The sequence below is a fragment of the Petromyzon marinus genome, unplaced genomic scaffold (assembly GCF_048934315.1).
Source record: "Petromyzon marinus isolate PM22_M1 ecotype Great Lakes invasive population unplaced genomic scaffold, UKy_Petmar_22M1.pri1.0 PM_G_Scaffold_25, whole genome shotgun sequence".
NCBI classification, from domain to species: domain Eukaryota; kingdom Metazoa; phylum Chordata; class Hyperoartia; order Petromyzontiformes; family Petromyzontidae; genus Petromyzon; species Petromyzon marinus.
The window spans coordinates 66,075-87,158 of record NW_027422817.1 but is presented as its reverse complement, the minus strand read 5'-3'; the positions used below and the strand labels follow the sequence as shown (position 1 = coordinate 87,158).

Below are 21,084 nucleotides of genomic sequence, written 5' to 3'. Positions count from 1 at the left end.
CATCGTGAATAAATAAGATCTGGTGCACAAGCTGTCGAACATTAAGAGATGTTAAGTTTGACCCAATGTAGAGATCACAGTGGTGAGTCTATGGGGCAGTGTTGAGTCTATGGGCAGTGTTGAGTCTACGGGCAGTGCTGAGTCTATGGGCAGTGTTGAGTCTATGGGCAGTGCTGAGTCTATGGGCAGTGTTGAGTCTATGGGCAGTGCTGAGTCTATGGGCAGTGTTTATCAATTCTACAGAATCTGAGCCTCGCTCGCACTGCGTGTTCGCCTATCCGCACTACGATTTATAAAAGCACCCTGCTAAGGCCTCACGTGATAACAGCCCCGCCGAGTCGCCTGCCCATGATTCGAGGCACGGAACGTCGAATCTCCTCCTCCACCACGACCACACGAGGACATTGTTTTGTTTGTAACCTCACCACGAAGGAGGATATAGCTCAAGACCCCCTCCCCAGACACCTACGCAGCGTTGCGCTGGTGAGTGCCGCGTTGAGGCCTATTCCGGGAGTGTCACCGGTCTCGGCTAGATTGCCCAGCCGGCCGAGGCGGCACTTTGGCCGGCTACAGATGCCGCTGTCATGGGATGGTCTCCATAGAGACCTGGAAGATGGTCTCTAGGTTATGTTGTGGGTTAGCAAGCTTCCAAAGGATGCCTGAAGGCTGCCGCTAGGCTTCTGTAACGAATCTTTGCTGCGTGTTTTAAACTTGAATTATTTGCAATGCACGCGTGTCAATGTGCTCTAGAGGAGTTGTACAACCCTAGCTGCCACTGCTATTCAGTGGCCTAAATTATGGCTCTAGATTTTGGTGTTATAATTTATTTATGTAGTTTATTGTTAAAAATTCGGTCACAGTCCCTATGATCACTGTTACATTGGATTTATGGCTTTTATTTTGGTGATTTCGAAAAGTTTTTTTGTTTTGGCCATGTTTTTGTTTATTGTAGTACGGAGTTAGACTGATGGCTTTAATCTTAGTTGTCTTGTGGTTGTTGTTATTTGACTTGTATCCCACTGGGATTTTTGCACACAGCGTTGGTGTACGGTGCTATTTCAGGGATATTTTGATATTTTTTCCTGTATTTTCTGTTTGCACAGTCACATAATCACTTTAAGATGTTTTCTTGTTCATGTTTTTTGTTTGTTGCGGTTGCACCCGATTCAAGAGCCGAATGGCTCACAGGGCTATACCAAATAAATCAACTATGAACTATGCGTCGCTCGAAAGACTTCACTAGAGCGCGTCGCGTTCAAGCTCGCTTTGTCTACCTTAGGAGCTTACAAAGTGCCGCCCAATAATTTACCGTGCGTCTGCCTCTTAGGCCGAGTGAATTGCTTGAACAAGTGCACATTCAGAAGCGTAAACTCTGCGAGTATCTCGTTTTAAATTTTGATTTGAAGCTTTCGTGACTGCGGTAATTCATATTCTTAGCTCTTTCGGTAAAGTCAGAGTTGAAGGGAAACAATAAAACAATAAAATATATATAAAACAAAAAAAATTCTCACGACGTTTCGACCTGATGACGACCGGTGTGTTATGGTCGAAACGTCGTGAGAATTTTTATTGTTTTATATATTTTATTATTTTATTGTTTCCCTTCAACGTGACTTTACTGAAAGAGCTAAGAATATCTCGTTTTATTCATAGTCCGTGTTTCCAAGGACAAAAAAAATTGCACATTCTCATTACCAATACATCAACCTGGCTGGCGGTCACACTTGCCAGGAGCCCCTTTCCCTGTCGGTTTGACATTTTTTTCAACTCAATTGTTTTTATTACACAGCTCTTGGACAGATGTGCGGCAGTGTTGGTTTATACCCTGGGAGGTGCTCTCACTTCAGGGGCTGTTTCATTGATGGGAAAAAACCTGAGCTGGGGCTGTAATCAATGTTGTTTTATTGATCTAGTTTAAAACATCAGCACGAACATCGGTGCCAAACTAACACGATGTGAGGCGCTAGATTTGAAGCTTTCGTGATGTGCAAGGATTCATACTCTTTGGATTTTTTTCGGTAAAGCCGCGGAGGTAAAAAAAAATCAAGTTAAACCCAAGTTAAACTTTAGCAGCCTTATAGTTTACAGCAGTATACTCTGCAAGGCAACCAGTTTGTCAGCTTAACTACTGCCTCCTGCCTCTGGTTCACGTGTGTAACGCTCTTCAACCTGCACACGGCCATCTCTCCGTCCCCAACCCCCTGCAGCATAACAGAAGGTGGCTTAACTTAGCCCCCCCCCCACGGCCCTTCTTATCCCCCCCCCCTTAACCTGTATACAATCTCGGGTGTCTTAGAGTTCTCTTCACCTGATGCAGCAATTTTGCTGTGACGGTTTCCACCTCAAGACGGAAGCTTGTGCTGCTGCCTCCGAAACGTCGTGATTTTAATTGAGTTGTTTTTTTCATTTATTTATTTTATAGATTTTTTTTTACCTACGTGACTTCAGCAAAAAAAAACAAAGAGTCCGATGCGAGGAGGCGTTTCCCCCAACGTTCGTTTTCTGCGGTGGCAAAAAATGCAGCCTCTGCGAAACGATGAGAACCTAAACATTTTGCTCAACACAGGAGGAACGTGTCCATCAGTGAGGGAGCCTTAGGCATGCATCCAATTGTCCCGTTGTGAAGGAGGAGGTCTTTAACCCGGCATGGTTGTCACCTGGTGTACAGGAGGTCGTGGGGTTTGATACCGACCCTGACACTCCCTGCTCTATCTTTGGAGTTGACGTTTCTCGCGCCCCGCGGCCGCGTGGATTTCTCTCCCAGAGTCCTCCGGTTTTTTCCCTTCCACATTCAGAAACGCCACGCGTTTAGAGTATTTTGCCCTGAATGTCCACTTGATATCAGCCCACCGTTTATGGGCCAATGTCTCTTCTTAAAAAGAGCTATGTAGCACGGTGGTGTGCTTCGCGTGGCAAGATTAAACATTGGTTAGTTTTATTAGTATATATATTTTTTTAAAGTGATTTGTTTTACTCTTCCTGTAACTCTGCACTCACGCCGTGTTTTTGTTTTGTGTTTGTTGTCATGTTTCTGACCCAGCGCCACAGCTGGACATCTGTGAAAAAAGAGCTTCATAGCGCTTTGGATTCCTCCTCTTGCAGTCTAAATAAATATCATTCCCACTGCTCCTCCTACTCCCTCCCCTTCACCCCTCCTAGCCAAGTGAAGGAAGCCGCCAGGCCGACCATCTGCCACCCCCCCCCCCCCCCCCATGGAGACTTTCCACACCACCACCCGTTTAGTGGCCTTGCTGGTCGTTGTGCTGGGCGACCGTCACAACCCCTTCGCCCTGCCCCTTGACCGTGAGTAGCAAACAGCGCCGCTACCCCACTTGAGACGATGCCCCCTCTCAACGCTACTCCCACTAAAGGCCATCGACTAAACTCGACTCTTTTGACTTCACCAGGCAATGCCCACTGAGCTTCGTGGCTCTTTTTTTTTTCAGAAGCGCCCCGGCTCTTGCAAATGATAGCTTCAACGAAGCACTTCGACGTTCAAGCGGGGCCGAGTACTCGAAACACTTGTGGGTATTTGTTTGAGTAGTGTGTGGGTCTCTGTGTGAGTAGTGTGTGGGTATCTGTGTGAGTAGTGTGTGGGTCTCTGTGTGAGTAGTGTGTGGGTATCTGTGTGAGTAGTGTGTGGGTCTCTGTGTGAGTAGTGTGTGGGTCTCTCTGTGAGTAGTGTGTGGGTATCTGTGGGTCTCACACAGAGACCCACACACTACTCACACAGAGACCCATACACTACTCACTCAGAGACCCACAGACTACTCACAGAGAGACCCACACACTACTCACAGAGAGACCCACACACTACTCACAGAGATACCCACACACTACTCACACAGAGACACACACACTACTCATAGAGAGACCCAGACACTACTCACTCAGAGACCCACACACTACTCACACAGAGACCCACAGACTACTCACTCAGAGACCCACACACTACTCACACAGAGACCCACACACTACTCACAGAGAGACCCACACACTACTCACTCAGAGACTCACACACTACTCACACAGAGACACACAGACTACTCACACAAAGACCCACACACTACTCACACAGAGACACACAGACTACTCACACAGAGACTCACACACTACTCACTCAGAGACCCACACACTACTCACACACAGAGACCCACACACTATTCACACAGAGACCCACACACTACTCACACAGAGACCCACACACTACTCACACAGAGACCCAATACACTACTCACACAGAGACCCACAGACTACTCACACAGAGACCCACAGACTACTCACACAGAGACCCACACACTACTCACTCAGAGACCCACACACTACTCACACAGAGACCCTCACACTACTCACATAGAGACCCAGACACTACTCACTCAGAGACCCACACACTACTCACACAGAGACCCACAGACTACTCACTCAGAGACCCACACACTACTCACAGAGAGACCCACACACTACTCACAGAGATACCCACACACTACTCACACAGAGACACACACACTACTCACAGAGAGACCCAGACACTACTCACTCAGAGACCCACACACTACTCACACAGAGACCCACAGACTACTCACTCAGAGACCCACACACTACTCACAGAGAGACCCACACACTACTCAGAGAGAGACTCACACACTACTCACACAGAGACACACAGACTACTCACACAGAGACCCACACACTACTCATACAGAGACTCACACACTACTCACTCAGTGACCCATACACTACTCACACACAGAGACCCACACACTACTCACACAGAGACCCACACACTACTCACACAGAGAGACCCACACACTACTCACACAGAGAACCACAGACTACTCACACAGAGACCCACAGACTACTCACACAGAGACCCACACACTACTCACACAGAGACCCACACACTACTCACACAGAGAGACCCACACACTACTCACACAGAGAGACCCACACACTACTCACACAGAGACCCACACACTACTCACATAGAGACCCAGACACTACTCACATAGAGACCCACAGACTACTCACAGAGAGACCCACACACTACTCACAGAGAGACCCACAGACTACTCACACAGAGAGACACACACACTACTCACACAGAGACCCACACACTACTCACACAGAGACCCTACTAACACTCTGCTGTATTTTCGCCCGCAGCTGCGGTTATCATCTCTGGCCACGTACGGTACCAAAGAAGCTCACATCAGGTGTATGCAGCAAAGCAGCAACCTCCGGACACACGACGGAAAGGTGCACGGTTGCGACATCACACACACACACGTACAGGGCCCAGTTGAGTACGCAGTTTGTTAAGGTGCAGCACTGCAAGTACTTGCTCGGCCCGGAGCGACCCCCCCCACCACCCTCGGGAGCGACCTCTGCCCGCTCGCTGTCTCTGCCCCCCCCACCACCGCCTCACACAGCCAGCCCCCCGTCGATGCTGACGGAGCCAGACAGGATGTACAGGGCGAGAGAGGGAGAGGCGGTGTACATGGAGTGCTCGGTGTGGCCGCCCGCCACCATCCTATGGTGAGACCGAACGCCGCGCCTGAGCGTCCATCCCGCTCCGCCTCTCCTCTCGCTCTCCGTTCGCTGGAGACTCTTTTTGTTTATTTCACCGCCTGATGCCCACCGAGCCGTGCAGCTGTTTTTCAGAAGCTACCCGGCCATGTCGCAAACGACAGCCCTGACGACGAAGAGGCTCCTCGTTCATTCGGCATGCCGTCATCGCGCCTCGACGCTCCCTGTCGCGAGGGCTGTACGTGCCCTGAACTTCTTTCGCACCCTACATGGCCAACCGTGCTAATAAGAGGTACGGGAGCTGAGTCTGTTTTGTGAATGCCGCCAGCGGGTTTGCATGGCTGGCCACGTACGGAGCGAAAAAAGTTCAACATAGAACACTCCCATAGACTTCAATGTTAAAGGCTCCCATATACTTCAATGTTAAAGGCTCCCATAGACATTAATGTTAAAGACTCCCATAGACTTCAATGTTAAAGACTCCCATAGACTTCAATGTTAAAGACTCCCATAGACTTCAATGTTAAAGGTTCCCATAGACATTAATGTTAAAGACTCCAATAGGCTTCAATGTTAAAGGCTCCCATAGGCTAACATTTATAATTTCGCGCGTGCGGGGGCGGGGTTGGGCGACTGTCGATGGCCGCCACACGGATGTGGCTCAGAGCGAGAGAGCGAGAGAAGGGCACTCAACGCGGCGGAGGGCCGCGTGAACCTCGCCGCTCCAACGTCCCCCGGGACGTTCGCCTCCGCGTCTCCCGAAGCCGCCGACCCCGGATCTCAAAACCCCCGACGGCATCGCCGTCAAACCGCAACGGTTCACGCCCCCCACCTGCCCCCCGCCTGCCCCCCCCCACGCCTTCCCGCGCACCGCCAGGTTCAGGAACTACCGGAGCTTGAAAGTTAAGGGCGAGCGCTTCCAGATCTTCGAGAACGGCACCCTTCGCATCCTGGACTTGCGGCGCGAGGACACGGACACTTACACCTGCTTCGCCACCAACAACCTGAACAGCGACCAGCTGCGGGCGCACCTCTCCGTCGAAGGTGAGCAAAGTCGCCGCCGGCAACAAACCCGCCGGCCGGAATCCCTCTCCGATCCGGCGCCGAGCCATTAACCGCCGCCGTCGAAGACGAAGATCCCCCGCCGTGTAGCCTCAACAGGCCGCGGGGGCGAGCGCCGTTAGCGAGCGGCGCCTGTGAAGGCCGGCACGGCGCACGAGGGGGCGGGTGGCCGGCGTCACGCCCGACCGCCTTTGTCTCCCCGGTGCTGGCGATGTTCGCCACACACCGCGCCGGGTGCTCGTTTGAGGCCGAGTCGACTTAGGGGAGGCCCAAGACCGGTTCAGATAATCGTCACCGCGTGTTGGTGGCCGTGAGCGGGAATCGAACTCGGGTTCGCAGGGTTCGTAGCGCGGTGTAGCGCGGTGTAGACCGCTACACCCGCCACCGCCACCATTAACTACCACCACCATCACCCCCACAACCACCCCCACAGTGGCGCCGGGCGGTGAGGAGGAGGACGAGGAGGAGGACGAGGACGAGGAGGACGAGGAGGAGGACGAGGAGGGAGACGAGGAGGAGGACGAGGAGGAGGACGAGAAGGAGGAGGACGAGGAGGAGGGCCAGGACGATGGCAAGGAGGCCTCTACGTCCTCGCCATCGGCCCCCAACGCCGGTAGCGGCCGTGACGGCGGTGCTGATGAGGGCGAGGATGACGACGACGAGCTGTTAGCTACCTCGCCAGGTACGCGGGAGGGCGGCGGCTTGGATCGTCTGACCACCCTGACGATGCAAATGGCCGTGGTCAGCCCAATGAGATCGGCGGCGCGGAAAGTCCTGGGTTTTAAAAAAACTTGGTTTCTGGCCACCCCGTGAATCTCCATTGGCTGCTCGGGTTCCCAAGTGCTTGCTCCATTCATGCTTGGATTCAATGTTAAAGGCTCCCATAGACTTCAATGTTAAAGGCTCCCATAGACTTCAATGTTAAAGACTCCCATAGACTTCAATGTTAACGGCTCCCATAGACTTCAATGTTACAGGCTCCCATAGACTTCAATGTTAAAGGCTCCCACAGACTTCAATGTTAAAGGTTCCCACAGACTTCAATGTTAAAGGCTCCCGTAGACTTCAATGTTAAAGGCTCCCGTAGACTTCAATGTTAAAGGCTCCCGTAGACTTCAATGTTAAAGGCTCCCGTAGACTTCAATGTTAAAGGCTTCCGTAGACTTCAATGTTAAAGGCTCCCATAGACTTCAATGTTAAAGGCTCCCATAGACTTCAATGTTAAAGGCTCCCATAGACTTCACTGTTAAAGGCTCCCATAGACTTCAATGTTAAAGGCTCCCATAGACTTCAATGTTAAAGTCTCCCATAGACTTCAATGTTAAAGGCTCCCATAGACTTCAATGTTAAATGGCTCCCATAGACTTCTATGTTAAAGGCTCCCATAGACTTAAATGTTAAAGGCTCCCATGGACTCATGGAGGTGCACACATCGAGGGCAGTCAACCAATTTGCGGTCAAACGGAGATAAAATAACGCTTTGACAATAAAACGATTCTCAGCATCGCAACTCTGGGCAGGGGTTTGCTGTTTTGGCAAAGAGCGTTGTTGACACGCGGGTGGCGGTGGTGGTGGTGGTGGTCCACCGCTCACCGCAGAGGAGTTACAATCGGGCACCTGACGTCAATGATGTGACAGTCGGCGTTTTAATTTACCAAATAGTTTTAAACGTAGTGTGATGGATCGTCTCTCTGAATGAGTGATTGGGTGGGTGGGTGAGTGGCTGAGTGAACAAGTGAGGAAGAGGTTTCAGTCTCAACTACCAACAACCTCCAACAAATCTTCCATCCCCTAGGAGGTGGTGGCGGTGGTGGTGTTAGTGGTGTTGGTGGTGTTGGTGTTGGTGGTGTTGGTGTTGGTGGTGTTGGTGGTGTTGGTGGTGGTGTTGGTGGTGGTGTTGGTGGTGTTGGTGGTGGTGTTGGTGGTGATGTTGGTGGTGTTGGTGGTGTTGGTGGTGATGTTGGTGGTGGTGTTGGTGGTGTTGGTGGTGATGTTGGTGGTGTTGGTGGTGATGTTGGTGGTGTTGGTGGTGATGTTGGTGGTGGTGTTGGTGGTGATGTTGGTGGTGGTGTTGGTGGTGTTGGTGGTGTTGGTGTTGTTGGTGGTGGTGGAAATGGAGGAGGAGGCGGAGGGTTATAGGAGGCCCCCCCGGTACTCGTACATCGCTCTCATCGTAGCGATGGCGACTGACGTCTCGTTTCTCCGCTTGCCCCTTTGCAGCGGCGATGGCATCATCAGCAGCGGCGACGACGTCAGTGGTGACGACGTCAGCGGGGCGGGCGTCCGCCACCAGCAAGGCGTCTTGCTGCCCCGGTGCCGCTTGGCCCACGGCGCTTCTGCTCGCGCTGGTGCCGTCGTTGGCGCGCGGCGGCGACGTCTAGAAGGAAGCTTTTCTTTCTCGCTCTCGCAAAAATCTTTACGATTTGCGATGCCCCGTTGCGTTCCGACATCGTTTCTCGTTTCCACGCATTCACGTTGTCCCGAGTTTTATTCGGGGAAAAAAGTAACTCGCCGTGTGCCCGCGACGTCTCGCGGAGAGCCGTCTTGCGTGACGATTTTAAACGCGAGTTGCGACTGAGTCATGCCCTGAAGTTGTTCCGTGCTGCTGCTGCTGCCGTGCTGAAGACGTAATGATAAAGGCGCCAAGTTAGCTGTTGCTGCTGTTGTTGACACAAATGTTGCCGTTGTTGATGGTCCAGCTGAGGCAGGGAGAAGCTGCCTTAGTCTTGCGGGGCGAACGCTGTTGTGGATCTGGTGGGGGGGGGGGGGGGCGCTGTGGTGCTCTGTGAGTGATGTACAGCAAAGGGAGACTAGAGTCTTGTGCGTCCGTCTCGTCTCACACGCTTAGGTGAGGACATCACTGATTAAGAATATTATTTTGTTACCAGGTTAAGAAGGGCCCACAACTGGGGCCTATCGTTGGCTTCTGATTTCACCGATTTTCCTCGAGTCGAAATAAAAACATCTGATTGTGAATATAACAGCACGAGCTTTAACTACCCGGCTTCGCCCGGGACTTGGATTCACCACGTCCGGCCGCCTTTGTCTCCCGATGTTCACACCACAACATTTACACGTTTGAGGCTGAGTCGACCTAGGGGAGGCCCAGGACCGGTTGAAATAATCGTCACCGGTGGTGGCCGTGAGCGGGAATCGAACTCGGGTCGCCGGGTTCGTAGCGCAGCGTAGCGCTAACCACTACACTACCGCTCCCCCCCCCACACACAGACACACACAGACACACACACAGCCACACACAGACACACACACAGACACACACAGACACACACACAGACACACACAGACACACACAGACACACACAGACACACACAGACACACACACAGACACACACAGACAACGCTAACCGCTACACTACAATGCGTTACGCTTCCACGTGCGCGGGTCACGTGACAGATTTGATGTCACAGCTCACTTGCCGTGCAAAAAATATATGCATTATTGAGCTCCCCCCCCCCCCCTAAAATAGAAGCTAAAAGTGTATTTGTATAATGTTTGCACGGTGTACAGTCTGGAAAGTACCCACATGGCAAATTGAAAGTTTGTTGCATGTCGGGAAGTACGCTAAACATTTTGAACAGACACACATAATCACAACTTTGCCTTTTATATATCTGGAGATAAGGGAAACTACCGTTCGCAAACTATCACGGTTTGAAAGAGACGCTTAACGACGCCTCGGTGGTGTTTAAAGAAGTTGTTACCACGTAAAATCTCCACATTCTATGGGGAGCAAAATAAACACATCATGCTCCAGTTTAAATGCCCCGACCACCCGTGAGATCACCACGGAGCTTAGGCCAAGTTCGCTGACAGGTCACGGGACAGACCCAGATGCCATGGGTTGACTGACTTGAGGCAATTGGCAGATGCATCACAGTACACATCCACACCCACCCTCCCACTCACCCACCAACCGATTCACCCACCCTTTCACTCACTTACCCACTCACCTACCCAGCCACTCATCTACCCATCCAGTCATTCGCCCACTCACCTACCCACCCACTCACCTACCCACCCACTCACCTACCCACCTACTCACCTACCAACCCACCCACTCATCTACCCATCCAGTCATTCACTCACTCACCTACCCACCCACTCATCTACCCACCCACTCACCTACCTACCCACTCACTCACCTACCCACTCACTCACCTACCCACTCACTCACCTACCCACCCACTCACCTACCCACCCACTCACCTACCCATCCACTCACCTACCTACCCAGTCATTCGCCCACTCACCTACCCATCCACTCACCTACCCACCCTGTCATTCGCCCACACACCTACCCATCCACTCACCTACCCACCCACTCACCCAACCACTCACCTACCCACTCACCTACCCACCCACTCACCTACCCATCCATTCATTCGCCCACTCACCCCACACCACACCGCACCGTTTGAACCTCTTCCTCCTGCGCTGATACGAGCCGTCATCAAAGATGTTCGCAGCCGCCGGGTCCACGACCCAGTGATTGCTTCTGCCCGGCCGGCCCGGCCTTCTGGGCACTTTAACGAAGCAGTCTTCAAACGTGAGGCAGCGACGGACAGAGTTTCCCCGCTTCTTGTCATTGTTCTGATAGAAGGGGAAGTTCTCAGTAATGAAGCGACGGATGTCCCTCGCTGTCAGGCGGCCCTCGGCCGGGATGACAATTGCCATTGTGGTGCCACAACAGAGAAGCCGCTCCGTCGAAACCGGGGCAGTCGCTGTGCTGCTGCGACCGAGAAGCCACCTGGCTCCCATCACAGCACTTCCCCTGCCCCCCCCCCCCCCCCCCACCTAAACACACACACACTCAAGTAGGGCCTCATAGGGAGGGGGGGGGGGCACCTGCCCTGAGTTGTTACCCGAGAGGCCCCCTCGTGGGGGTGCTCCACGGTTTCTCAGGGTTAGGGAATTGGCAGGCACCCCCCCCCCCCAGGCCAAATGGCACTGCGGCGCCGTGGCTTAACTTAGAATTAAATGACCATGGAGAACTCGCTGAGAACTGCAGTGAGGAGATGCCTAGGACACACGTGGACCAGCAGACAGGTGGGGAGCGGGGCAGCGCGGGTTAAGCGTCTCTACCCATGGTGCACCGCGGGTTAGCGTCTCTACCCATGATGCACCGTGGATTAACGGCCCTACCTATGATGCACCGCGAATTAACGGCCCTACCCATGATGCACCGCGGATTAACGGCCCTACCCATGATGCACCGCGGATTAACGGCCTGACCCGTGATGCACCGCGGATGGGCGGTGCGAGGGCTTTGAAAGGAGGATAAAAAGGGACGCTTTGGGGAAGCACGGGGAGAGAAAATAGAGGGCAGACAGGTCGATTAAGTATCAGGCAGTAGCGAGATAGGTTAGACCTGTCCTGCTGGTCCGTACTGACACGCACAGTCTAGTTCGTTTATTCGTGGGGAATAAACCGTCCGTAGGGTATAAACCGCATCGTGTTGTCTCTGTGAGTACGGAGGGGCGGTGCGTGGTGTGGCGAGCCTGCCCGCGGTGATTCTTTTGTTTGCGCGTGAGTGATTAATTTTACCCACGTGTTTACGCTCGCACGGGTGAGTCCACTCGGGGCTTGACGCGCATGCCGGGGCAGCAGCAACGTGCTATCGCCCTGGGAATAAAAGTACGGGTCCTTCGATCATTAAATGCACTCGTGCGTGGTGTGGTGAGCCTCTGCATTGTGTGGTACTGGTTGCACTTCGCCCGCGCCAGTACGGGGACGTGCAGGAGCAGCGGCGCTCACGGCACGCGCCGCGCGTGCCGGGAATTGCGCAGCGCGACCTAATTAGTTGCTTCCGACCGGCTGCGAAGGTAAATGAAACAAGATTACACAATTCAAGCACGCGATGCTGCTGGCGGTGGTTACCGCGTGAGTAGAGCTGCGCCGTGAGGTACACGGGTACCCACGGGCATAATCATACAACGGGTGTTGCAGTTGTGGTAGTGGTATGAATTTAACGGGGGAGTCGGGAGCCAACGGCCCCGACAATTCGGTGATGGCGGGGGACGGTAGCCCCCACAAATGCATTTTTCTGTTTCCACCACCATAACCACAACCTTAGTAATGTGTGAACAACAGATCAATGTTGGTGAACTGATATACATGGGTTATCTCCACTGTAATGAAGGTGAGTGGTGCTGTTCAACAAAGCTGTAAGTATATTTGTACAACCACTATACTGCAGTCTTTTTTCGGGGAGACTGGTTCCCATTAAGTGAAAAATGGATCTCCCCTTCTCACGCATCAAATTAGAGCAGAAATGTAAATATACACACACAGCAGATTGAGCAGTTGCTAACGTTCATCATCCATATTTCATTAGAATATTTACCCAGGAAAGCACCACCGAGACTGAAGACTACGTGCATAGATAAAAATGAATGCTCTTACAGACACCACAGTGCTGCCCTGCAAGTCGGGCGTGCAGAGTTTTACGATCTCTGCGTGATCCATAACTCAAAGAGTTGCTGTGTAAGAGGAGTGTGGGCACCGTACTCCGCTGATGAAAAAAGAGCTCCATCCTCTGCTTTCACAGATACCATTAAAACATTAACCTTGTTTATATAAAGTGTTTTAGAAATGCTTGACAAGTTTCTTCACTTCCTGGGAAAACTGTTAGAAAGTTCACAGACCTTCAATAATGCACACCATACATTTCATCAATGTGGTATACTTTCATAAAACATATATTTGAGCTTATTTCCATTCACATTAATGAATGGCATCTCGGCTTAAATAAAATTAACGCTATGCACACTTGAAGGTCAGAAGCTGTATTCCTGTATAAGCATCTGTTTGAATGCAAAATGCAACCTATATGTTAACCTTATCCAGAAACACAAATCAAAGTGTCACCATTGTCAAATATACATTTGACGGCTCTCATCTGAGCTTGAGGGTGGAAATTATACATTTATTGGCAGGCACCGGCCTCTGCATAGGATGACTCTTCTATTTAGGATGTATAGCAAGGTTTGCTACGTACTGTGCGAAAGAAGTTCAACATACACACATGAGGATTACAATAATAATAAGAATAACGCGAATGAATTTGTCCAGAATAGCCTCCTTGAGTCTCGAGATATTCGTGTCGAGAATACTGCCATTGGGATGCTGTGATGACGGTGATAGGCGCCTGCAAACGTGGGAGGAGGAGCACCCGGAGAAGATTCCTGACCTTCACGCTTCAGGGTCGCCCCTTCTTCATATTTTACCGTCACTCGTGGCCACGTAGCGAAGCGTTTTTCTGGATTTTGTTGTTATTCTGTCTCTCACTGTTCAAATAAACCTACAATTAAAATTATAGACTGATCATTTCTTTGTCATGGGGCTAACGTACAAAATCAGCAGGGGATCAAATACTTTTTTCCCTCACTGTAGACTCAACACTACCATAGACACAACACTACCACCCATAGACTCAACACTACCATAGACTCAACACTACCATAGACTCAACACTACCATAGACTCAACACTACCCATAGACTCAACACTACCATAGACACAACACTACCACCCATAGACTCAACACTACCATAGACACAACACTACCATAGACTCAACACTACCACCCATAGACTCAACACTACCACCCACAGACTCAACACTACCATAGACTCAACACTACCATAGACTCAACATTGCCCATAGACTCAACACTGCCAATAGATTCAGCACTACCCATGGACTCAACACTGCCATAGACTCAACACAGCCCATAGACTTATGGACCACAACGCCTCTGTCACCAGACTTATGGACCTCAACGCCTCTGTATCACCAGACTTATGGACCACAACGCCTCTGTGTCACCAGACTTATGGACCACAACGCCTCTGTGTCACCAGACTTATGGACCACAACGTCTCTGTCACCAGACTTATGGACCACAACGCCTCTGTGTCACCAGACTTATGGACCACAACGTCTCTGTGTCACCAGACTTATGGACCACAACGTCTCTGTGTCACCAGACTTATGTTTGTTGCGGTTGTACCCGACTTATGAGCCGCATGGCTCACAGGGCTATACCTAATAAATTAAACTTCTGTGTCACCAGACTTATGGCCCACAACGCCTCTACGTGTACAAATATATATATATTTTTTACCAATTCCACTTTACAATAAAATTGTAGACACGGCACAATATATATTTCTGAATCTTTATTTTTACCAACATTTTAAAAAAATATTCTCCGTTAAGGCAAAATTCTGAAATATTGGATTTTTTACAAAGCCTTGTGAATTCACCTTGTATCTGAACAAGTTCAATTTGTGCAAATATTTTTTTGTCAAACGTATAAATAACAAAGACATTGCTTACAAATATCAGCTCCTATGTTTTCAAGTCAATACAGTTTGGGTAGTGAATAAATTATAGTCTAAATAAGCTACACAATAGGAATTGTAGGCAAATATAGTTATAATCAAAGAAATTTTTTTTAACAATCACGTGGTCCCTGTAGTCGCTGTTAGAGACGAAATATGCTTGAAAGAAGCTTTTAATGAAGAAATAACAATCATCTAATTCAAAACACAACACGATTCAAAGATGTTTCATTTTAAAACTTGAAAACGGAGCATGGGCCGCTTGCGTGAATGCGTCCTTCGTGTGCCGTAAATGTTGTGACTTTCCTGGCCGAAGGCCCTAAAATGCTTGGACCCTCATTGGTGCACAGCGTCTCAGCAGCAGCAGCAGTGGGGCTTGCTTCAACCGATAGGTACGAACATTCAGACGTGAATCAGCAAAGGGCATTTCTAGTCCTAGTTAGACAAAATCTACATCAACACGTAACAAAACTACAATTCGTGTTGTAGAGAATGTACCTCCTCCTATACGTGTAACTTTTAAGTGGTATGCCTTGTAACTGATGAATGATCCGAGCGTGCTCCCTATTGCAAAGACGATGAGTTACTTCAGAGGCCGACGCTTCGTGAAACACAAAAGTACCCTTTGACCCGTATCACAAGAACAACAGGTCTCACCCGAGTTCTCTGTACAGGTTACTTCCAAACAGACACACTTTGTCCTAACATCACTTATTCAATGTTTAGCCCTCAGACAAAATGTTACATGCACACGCACAATCAGACAAGCATTCATTCTAAATTATTGACAGGCATTTTAACAAAATTTAATTACTGCAGTGAAATATACTGCATCAGGTTACATCGTATTAACAATAAGCTATTTTTAAAAAATATGCACCGTCTACTTAACAGTGTATGTACAACGTACTATTGCCATTTGCACGCTGGCGTCTCGGTCAAAATTAATAACATTCTAAACATTACCTACAAAGTCACGTAGAAGGGAAATAATAAGAGAATAATAATCAAATAAATTCTCACGACGTTCGCAAGTAGCCAAAACGTCGTGAGAATTTTATTTCATGTTTTATTTTTATTACCTTATTATTTCCCTTCTACGTGACGTTACCGAAAGAACCAAGAAGATGAATCCCTGCAGTCACGAAAGCTTTAAATCGAAAAATTACCTAGAAACTCCACAACTAAGATGCCACATCAACCAATGCCCCCTACTGACAGGCTCTTGCCAACATGCAGGCCGGTGCAGGGTCACCACCTTGTGCCACACAGGGGCAGCTGCTACTTGGGGGTGCTCTTCGAGTGTTTGAAACGGGATACAAAACTTCGAATTGCTGAGACAATCTAGATTTGAAGTTTGTGACTGCAGGGATCCATACTCCTTGGTTCTTTCGGTAAAGTCACGTAGAGGCGATTAAGCAGGCACCATATAAATGCAATTGATAAAATAGTGAATGCTTGGGAGCTTATTGGCTCTCGCTCCTGGTTAGAGATCAACCCAACCCACAGGTCCACAAAGACTGGCCGTCCTTACTCTGCAGGTTGAACCTAGGAGCTGAGTGTTCAACTTCACATTCTTGTCATTAAAGGCCTGTGACAAAGGTGCATCTATTGTAGCGACATCGTCTCTGGCTCTCACATCTACCGGGTCTCCACTTGACGTTGTATTGTCTAGGAGTAAGTCCACCCACACTTCCACAAACTGCTGGGATCCATACTCGTTGGTTCTATTCGGTAAAGTCACGTAGGTAAAAAATAAAACAAAAAATCACGACGTTTCGGCCACAACACAAGTGGCCTTTTTTGTTGTTTTATTTTTTACCTACGTGACTTTACCAATTAGAACCAAATAGTATGGATCCTTTCAGTCACGAAAGCTTCAAATCTAAAACTGCTGGGAGTTGCCTCGCTCTGCCTCACAGTCAGAATTCTCCTCCTGCTTCACGTTGCCTCCATCAATATGAAGGTCCCATTTTGGAGTTGAATCTTCATCTTCACATTTCACCTTCACTTCTTTGCTCTTCACCATCACTTCTTCCCTCTTCACCTTCACCTCTTCATATTTCACCTCGGTTCCTTTTCAGTGTCAAAGCTGGGATTTTCCTCCGGTTCTTGTATCATGAGGGATGGGCTTATTGTGGCACTTTGACTTTCACAAGCTGATTTCAAACTCCACTCCTTGTGGATCTTCTGATGCTTCTGTGTTCTCTGGTGTACTTGAAGATTTTGTTGCTGTGAAAACGCCTTCCCGCACAGAGTGCACCAGAAGGGTTTCTCTCCCGTGTGTGTTCTCTGGTGTTTTACAAGATCAGATGAATGTGCAAACGCCTTCACGCACACACTGCACTTGAAGGGTTTCTCTCCTGTGTGTGTCCTCTGGTGTATTACAAGAGCAGATGACTGTGCAAACGCCTTTGCACACACACTGCACCTGAAGGGTTTCTCTCCCGTGTGTGTTCTCTGGTGTATTACAAGAGCAGATGAACGTGGAAACGCCTTCCCACACACACTGCACTTGAAGGGTTTCTCTCCCGTGTGTGTTCTCTGGTGTATTTTAAGAGCAGATGGCCATGCAAAAGCCTTCCCACACACACTGCACTTGAAGGGTTTCTCTCCTGTGCGAGTTCTCTTGTGCCGTGTCAAATTTCCAGTCCGATCCGTGCTGTATGCACGCTGGTCGCATTGTTGACTTGTCGTACCGAGCTGTGCCGACTGCCTTTGCTCCATCAGACCAGCGTCAGCTGCAGACAGAAAAAAATAATATCCACACCATCGACACGTCAGTATCGATGCACAGAGGAATGCATATATAGTCACATGTGACTTACACGTCTATACTTATTCATATATTCAGGATGTAGTATAAAAGTGTCCCAAATTCATCACAGGGCTGTTATGGCACACAATGAGAGGGCAAATTATTATAAACATGCATGGAAGCCCTCGTATCTTCAAAATGAATGTTCACCCAAAACTCTGAGTACACAATTTCAGCTGTCTGGCTACAAAAGGAATATGTATGAGAGCTAAATTCAGCTGACATAGCAAAAAGTGTTGAAAACAATACTATTTGTGTTATGCAGAAATTCATAAATTAACGTTCAATCGCAACTTAGAGGCGTGAATCCAGGCTCAGATGTCCTTGAATGCTGGGATGAACAGTTCCGACTTCAGCTGAATGTGTGTGCTGTGTAAACTTCCTGTTTCCAATCTTATAAAGAGTTCCAGAGGAAAACAAAAGTAAACTATTGTTATGCTATAACCTCCGTGTTCAACAGAGTTAATAGACGTTACTGCAAACACAAACTGTACACTGTCACTGGTTAAACAGTTGGTGGCGTGTCTAGAATCATGCCTGGCCACCTTTCATCTGCTTGGCATGAATGCTTCCTCACTCCACCAAGTAAGTAATTGAGGCTCAACAAACACAGCCGAGGCTAACTGGAGTTTGCGTGTCTCTCTCCGTGGTGAGATGTTAACTACCTCACCTGGTGTACAGGAAGTCGTGGGTTCGATCCCGACCCTGATGCCTGCTGTATATTTGGAGTTTGCGTCTCTCCGTTTAGCGTCTTTGACCGATAAGACATTGACACACGTATTCTTGTTGATTTCGGTAAAGTTACGTAGATAGAAAATAACAATAACAGATAATACAATTACATTAAATAAAGAGCACTTGTGTTGCGATCAAAACGACGTGAGTTTTTTGCTTTATTTACAATTATTTGTTCATTTTATTGTTATTTTTATTTAATTTTCTATCTACGTGACTTTACCGAAAGAACCAAGAATATTAATTCCTGCAGTCACCAAAGTTTTAAGTCAAAACATTCACACACGTTGACAAAGCCTCACCTTGTGTTGTTGTGGGCAGGTCGCTTCTGATAACAAGAGCGGTATAGCAGCTCAAGCGGGCTTGGCCTGGTAACAAAAGAAAATAAAAACTGCGTGAATATTTACAATAAAACAAAGTTACAAAGTGGCGAGCCGGGTGAAGACAAATTAAACTTAAGCGAGATCATTAAAGTGAATGCAATCAGGCGAGGGCAGGAGGCAAGGCCCCGCGTGGCTAGGCCCCGCGTTGTAAAGTTCCAACCTGGACATCGATTCCCATGCTCGCTGCTACTCAACTGACATCCCTACGAGAGAGAGGCTCTACCTTGGTAAACAACAACAACAACCACCACCACAACGACCACCACCACCACAACGATGATAATTTCTCACCTCGGATTTCAGTGCAAGCGCGCACACGGCAGCTTCCTGTTGCCTCGCGACAGCAGGAAGTAGTATGACGTCACTTCCCTCCCACGAGCGGCTCTGTAACTGAATAAATTATGTTAATGAGGCCGGCCCATATGTCGAGCGATGGGGGCGTGGGCGCTGAACCCGTCGCAATAAACTCGCGACGGCTTTAACAGAAACATTATGTTAATGAGCTACCAGTCACTGGCCGTAGCTTTGCCCAAATAAGGATTGCCACTGGAACGATATCGGCAGTGACACAAACGGAGGTGACGTCACGCTCAAGAGCGCGGTGGACGGGGGAGGGGTGAATACCGTGGTGACATGACGTCACTAGCAAGGTACACCTCCCCCTGGGGTTTCACGCCGATGAAGTAATGCAGAGTGGTGACGTCACAGAGTTGGAGTTTAAGTTGATTTAGATTCATGTTCCATTGCTCCCTCCCTTGGGTGTGTGAGCTCAGCAACAACGTGGACATTATTGTGTATACACTGTGTGTGTGTACACTGTGTGTGTGTCACTGTGTGTGTGTCACTGTGTGTGTGTACACTGTGTGTGCACACTGTGTGTCACTGTGTGTGTGTACACTATGTGTATACACTGTGTGTCACTGTGTGTGTGTACAGTGTGTGTGTATATATACACTGTGTGTACCCTGTGTGTGTACACTGGGTGTATACACTGTATGTACACCGTGTGTACACTGTGTGTGTGTGTACACTGTGTATATCCTGTGTGTGTACACTGCGTGTGTGTACACTGTGTGTATAAACTGTGCGTGTACACTGTGTGTGTGTACACTGTGTGTGTGTGTGTGTACATTGTGTGTGTACACTATGTGTGTGTGTGTACATTGTGTGTGTGTACACTGTGTGTGTGTACACTGTGTGTGTACATTGTGTGTACACTGTGTGTTTACACTGTGTGTGTGTGTGTACATTGTGTGTGTACACTGTGTGTGTGTACACTGTGTGTGTGTCACTGTGTGCGTCACTGTGTCACTGTGTGTACACTGTGTGTGTACACTGTGTGTGTCACTGTGTCACTGTGTGTGTGTACACTGTGTGTGTACATTGTGTGTGTGTGTACACTGTGTGTGTGTACACTGTGTGTGTACATTGTGTGTGTGTGTACTGTGTGTACATTGTGTGTACACTGCGTGTGTGTACATTGTGTGTGTACACTGTGTATACACTGTGTGTGTGTACACTGTGTGTGTACACTATGTGTGTGTACATTGTGTGTGTACACTGTGTGTGTGTACATTGTGTGTGTGTACACTGTGTGTACATTGTGTGTGTGTACACTGTGTGTACACTGTGTGTGTGTACACTGTGTGTGTGTATCACTGTGTGCGTCACTGTGTCACTGTGTGTACACTGTGTGTGTACACTGTGTGTGTCACTGTGTCACTGTGTGTGTGTACACTGTGTGTGTGTGTGTACACTATGTGTATACACTGTGTGTGTACACTGTGTATGTGTACACTGTGTGTGTGTACACTGTGTGTGTACATTGTGTGTGTGTACTGTGTGTGTACATTGTGTGTACACTGCGTGTGTGTGTGTACATTGTGTGTGTGTGTACACTATACTCTTTGGTTCTATTGGGTAAAGTCACGTAGGTGAAAATAAAATAAAAATCACGACGTTTCGGCCACAACACAAGCGGCCTTCATCAGGTGAAGGGACGAGACTGCCTGGAGGACAGCGCTGGAGTGAGAGAAGCCACGCTTAGATCACGACCTTTAAGCTTGTGATCGCGGCATCTTTTGAGGAAGGTCAGCGTCTCGATGAGTTGCGACTTCTTGTCCCGTTGTCTGTTAATAGAATAGAACCAAAGAGTATGGATCCTAGCAGTAACGAAAGCTTTAAATCTAGAA

The 21,084-nt window shown here is 48.9% G+C and overlaps 1 protein-coding gene across 5 annotated transcripts; it reads left to right on the top strand.

Moving 5' to 3' along the window:
* Positions 1–274: 274 nt before the first annotated feature.
* LOC142913352 (uncharacterized) lies at positions 275–9,569 on the top strand. Of its 5 annotated transcripts, XM_076060853.1 has the most exons (8): positions 275–483; positions 3,160–3,303; positions 3,447–3,524; positions 5,164–5,256; positions 5,430–5,535; positions 6,404–6,570; positions 7,022–7,270; positions 8,809–9,569. In XM_076060853.1, the coding sequence occupies exons 2-8, from the start codon at positions 3,213–3,215 to the stop codon at positions 8,967–8,969; spliced, it is 945 nt and encodes a 314-aa protein (XP_075916968.1). In that variant the 5' UTR covers positions 275–483; positions 3,160–3,212; the 3' UTR covers positions 8,970–9,569. The 5 variants fall into 5 exon arrangements, with proteins under 5 accessions (XP_075916968.1, XP_075916970.1, XP_075916969.1 ...); XM_076060855.1 differs by lacking the exon at positions 3,160–3,303; XM_076060854.1 differs by lacking the exon at positions 3,447–3,524.
* The last annotated feature ends 11,515 nt before the right edge of the window (positions 9,570–21,084 follow it).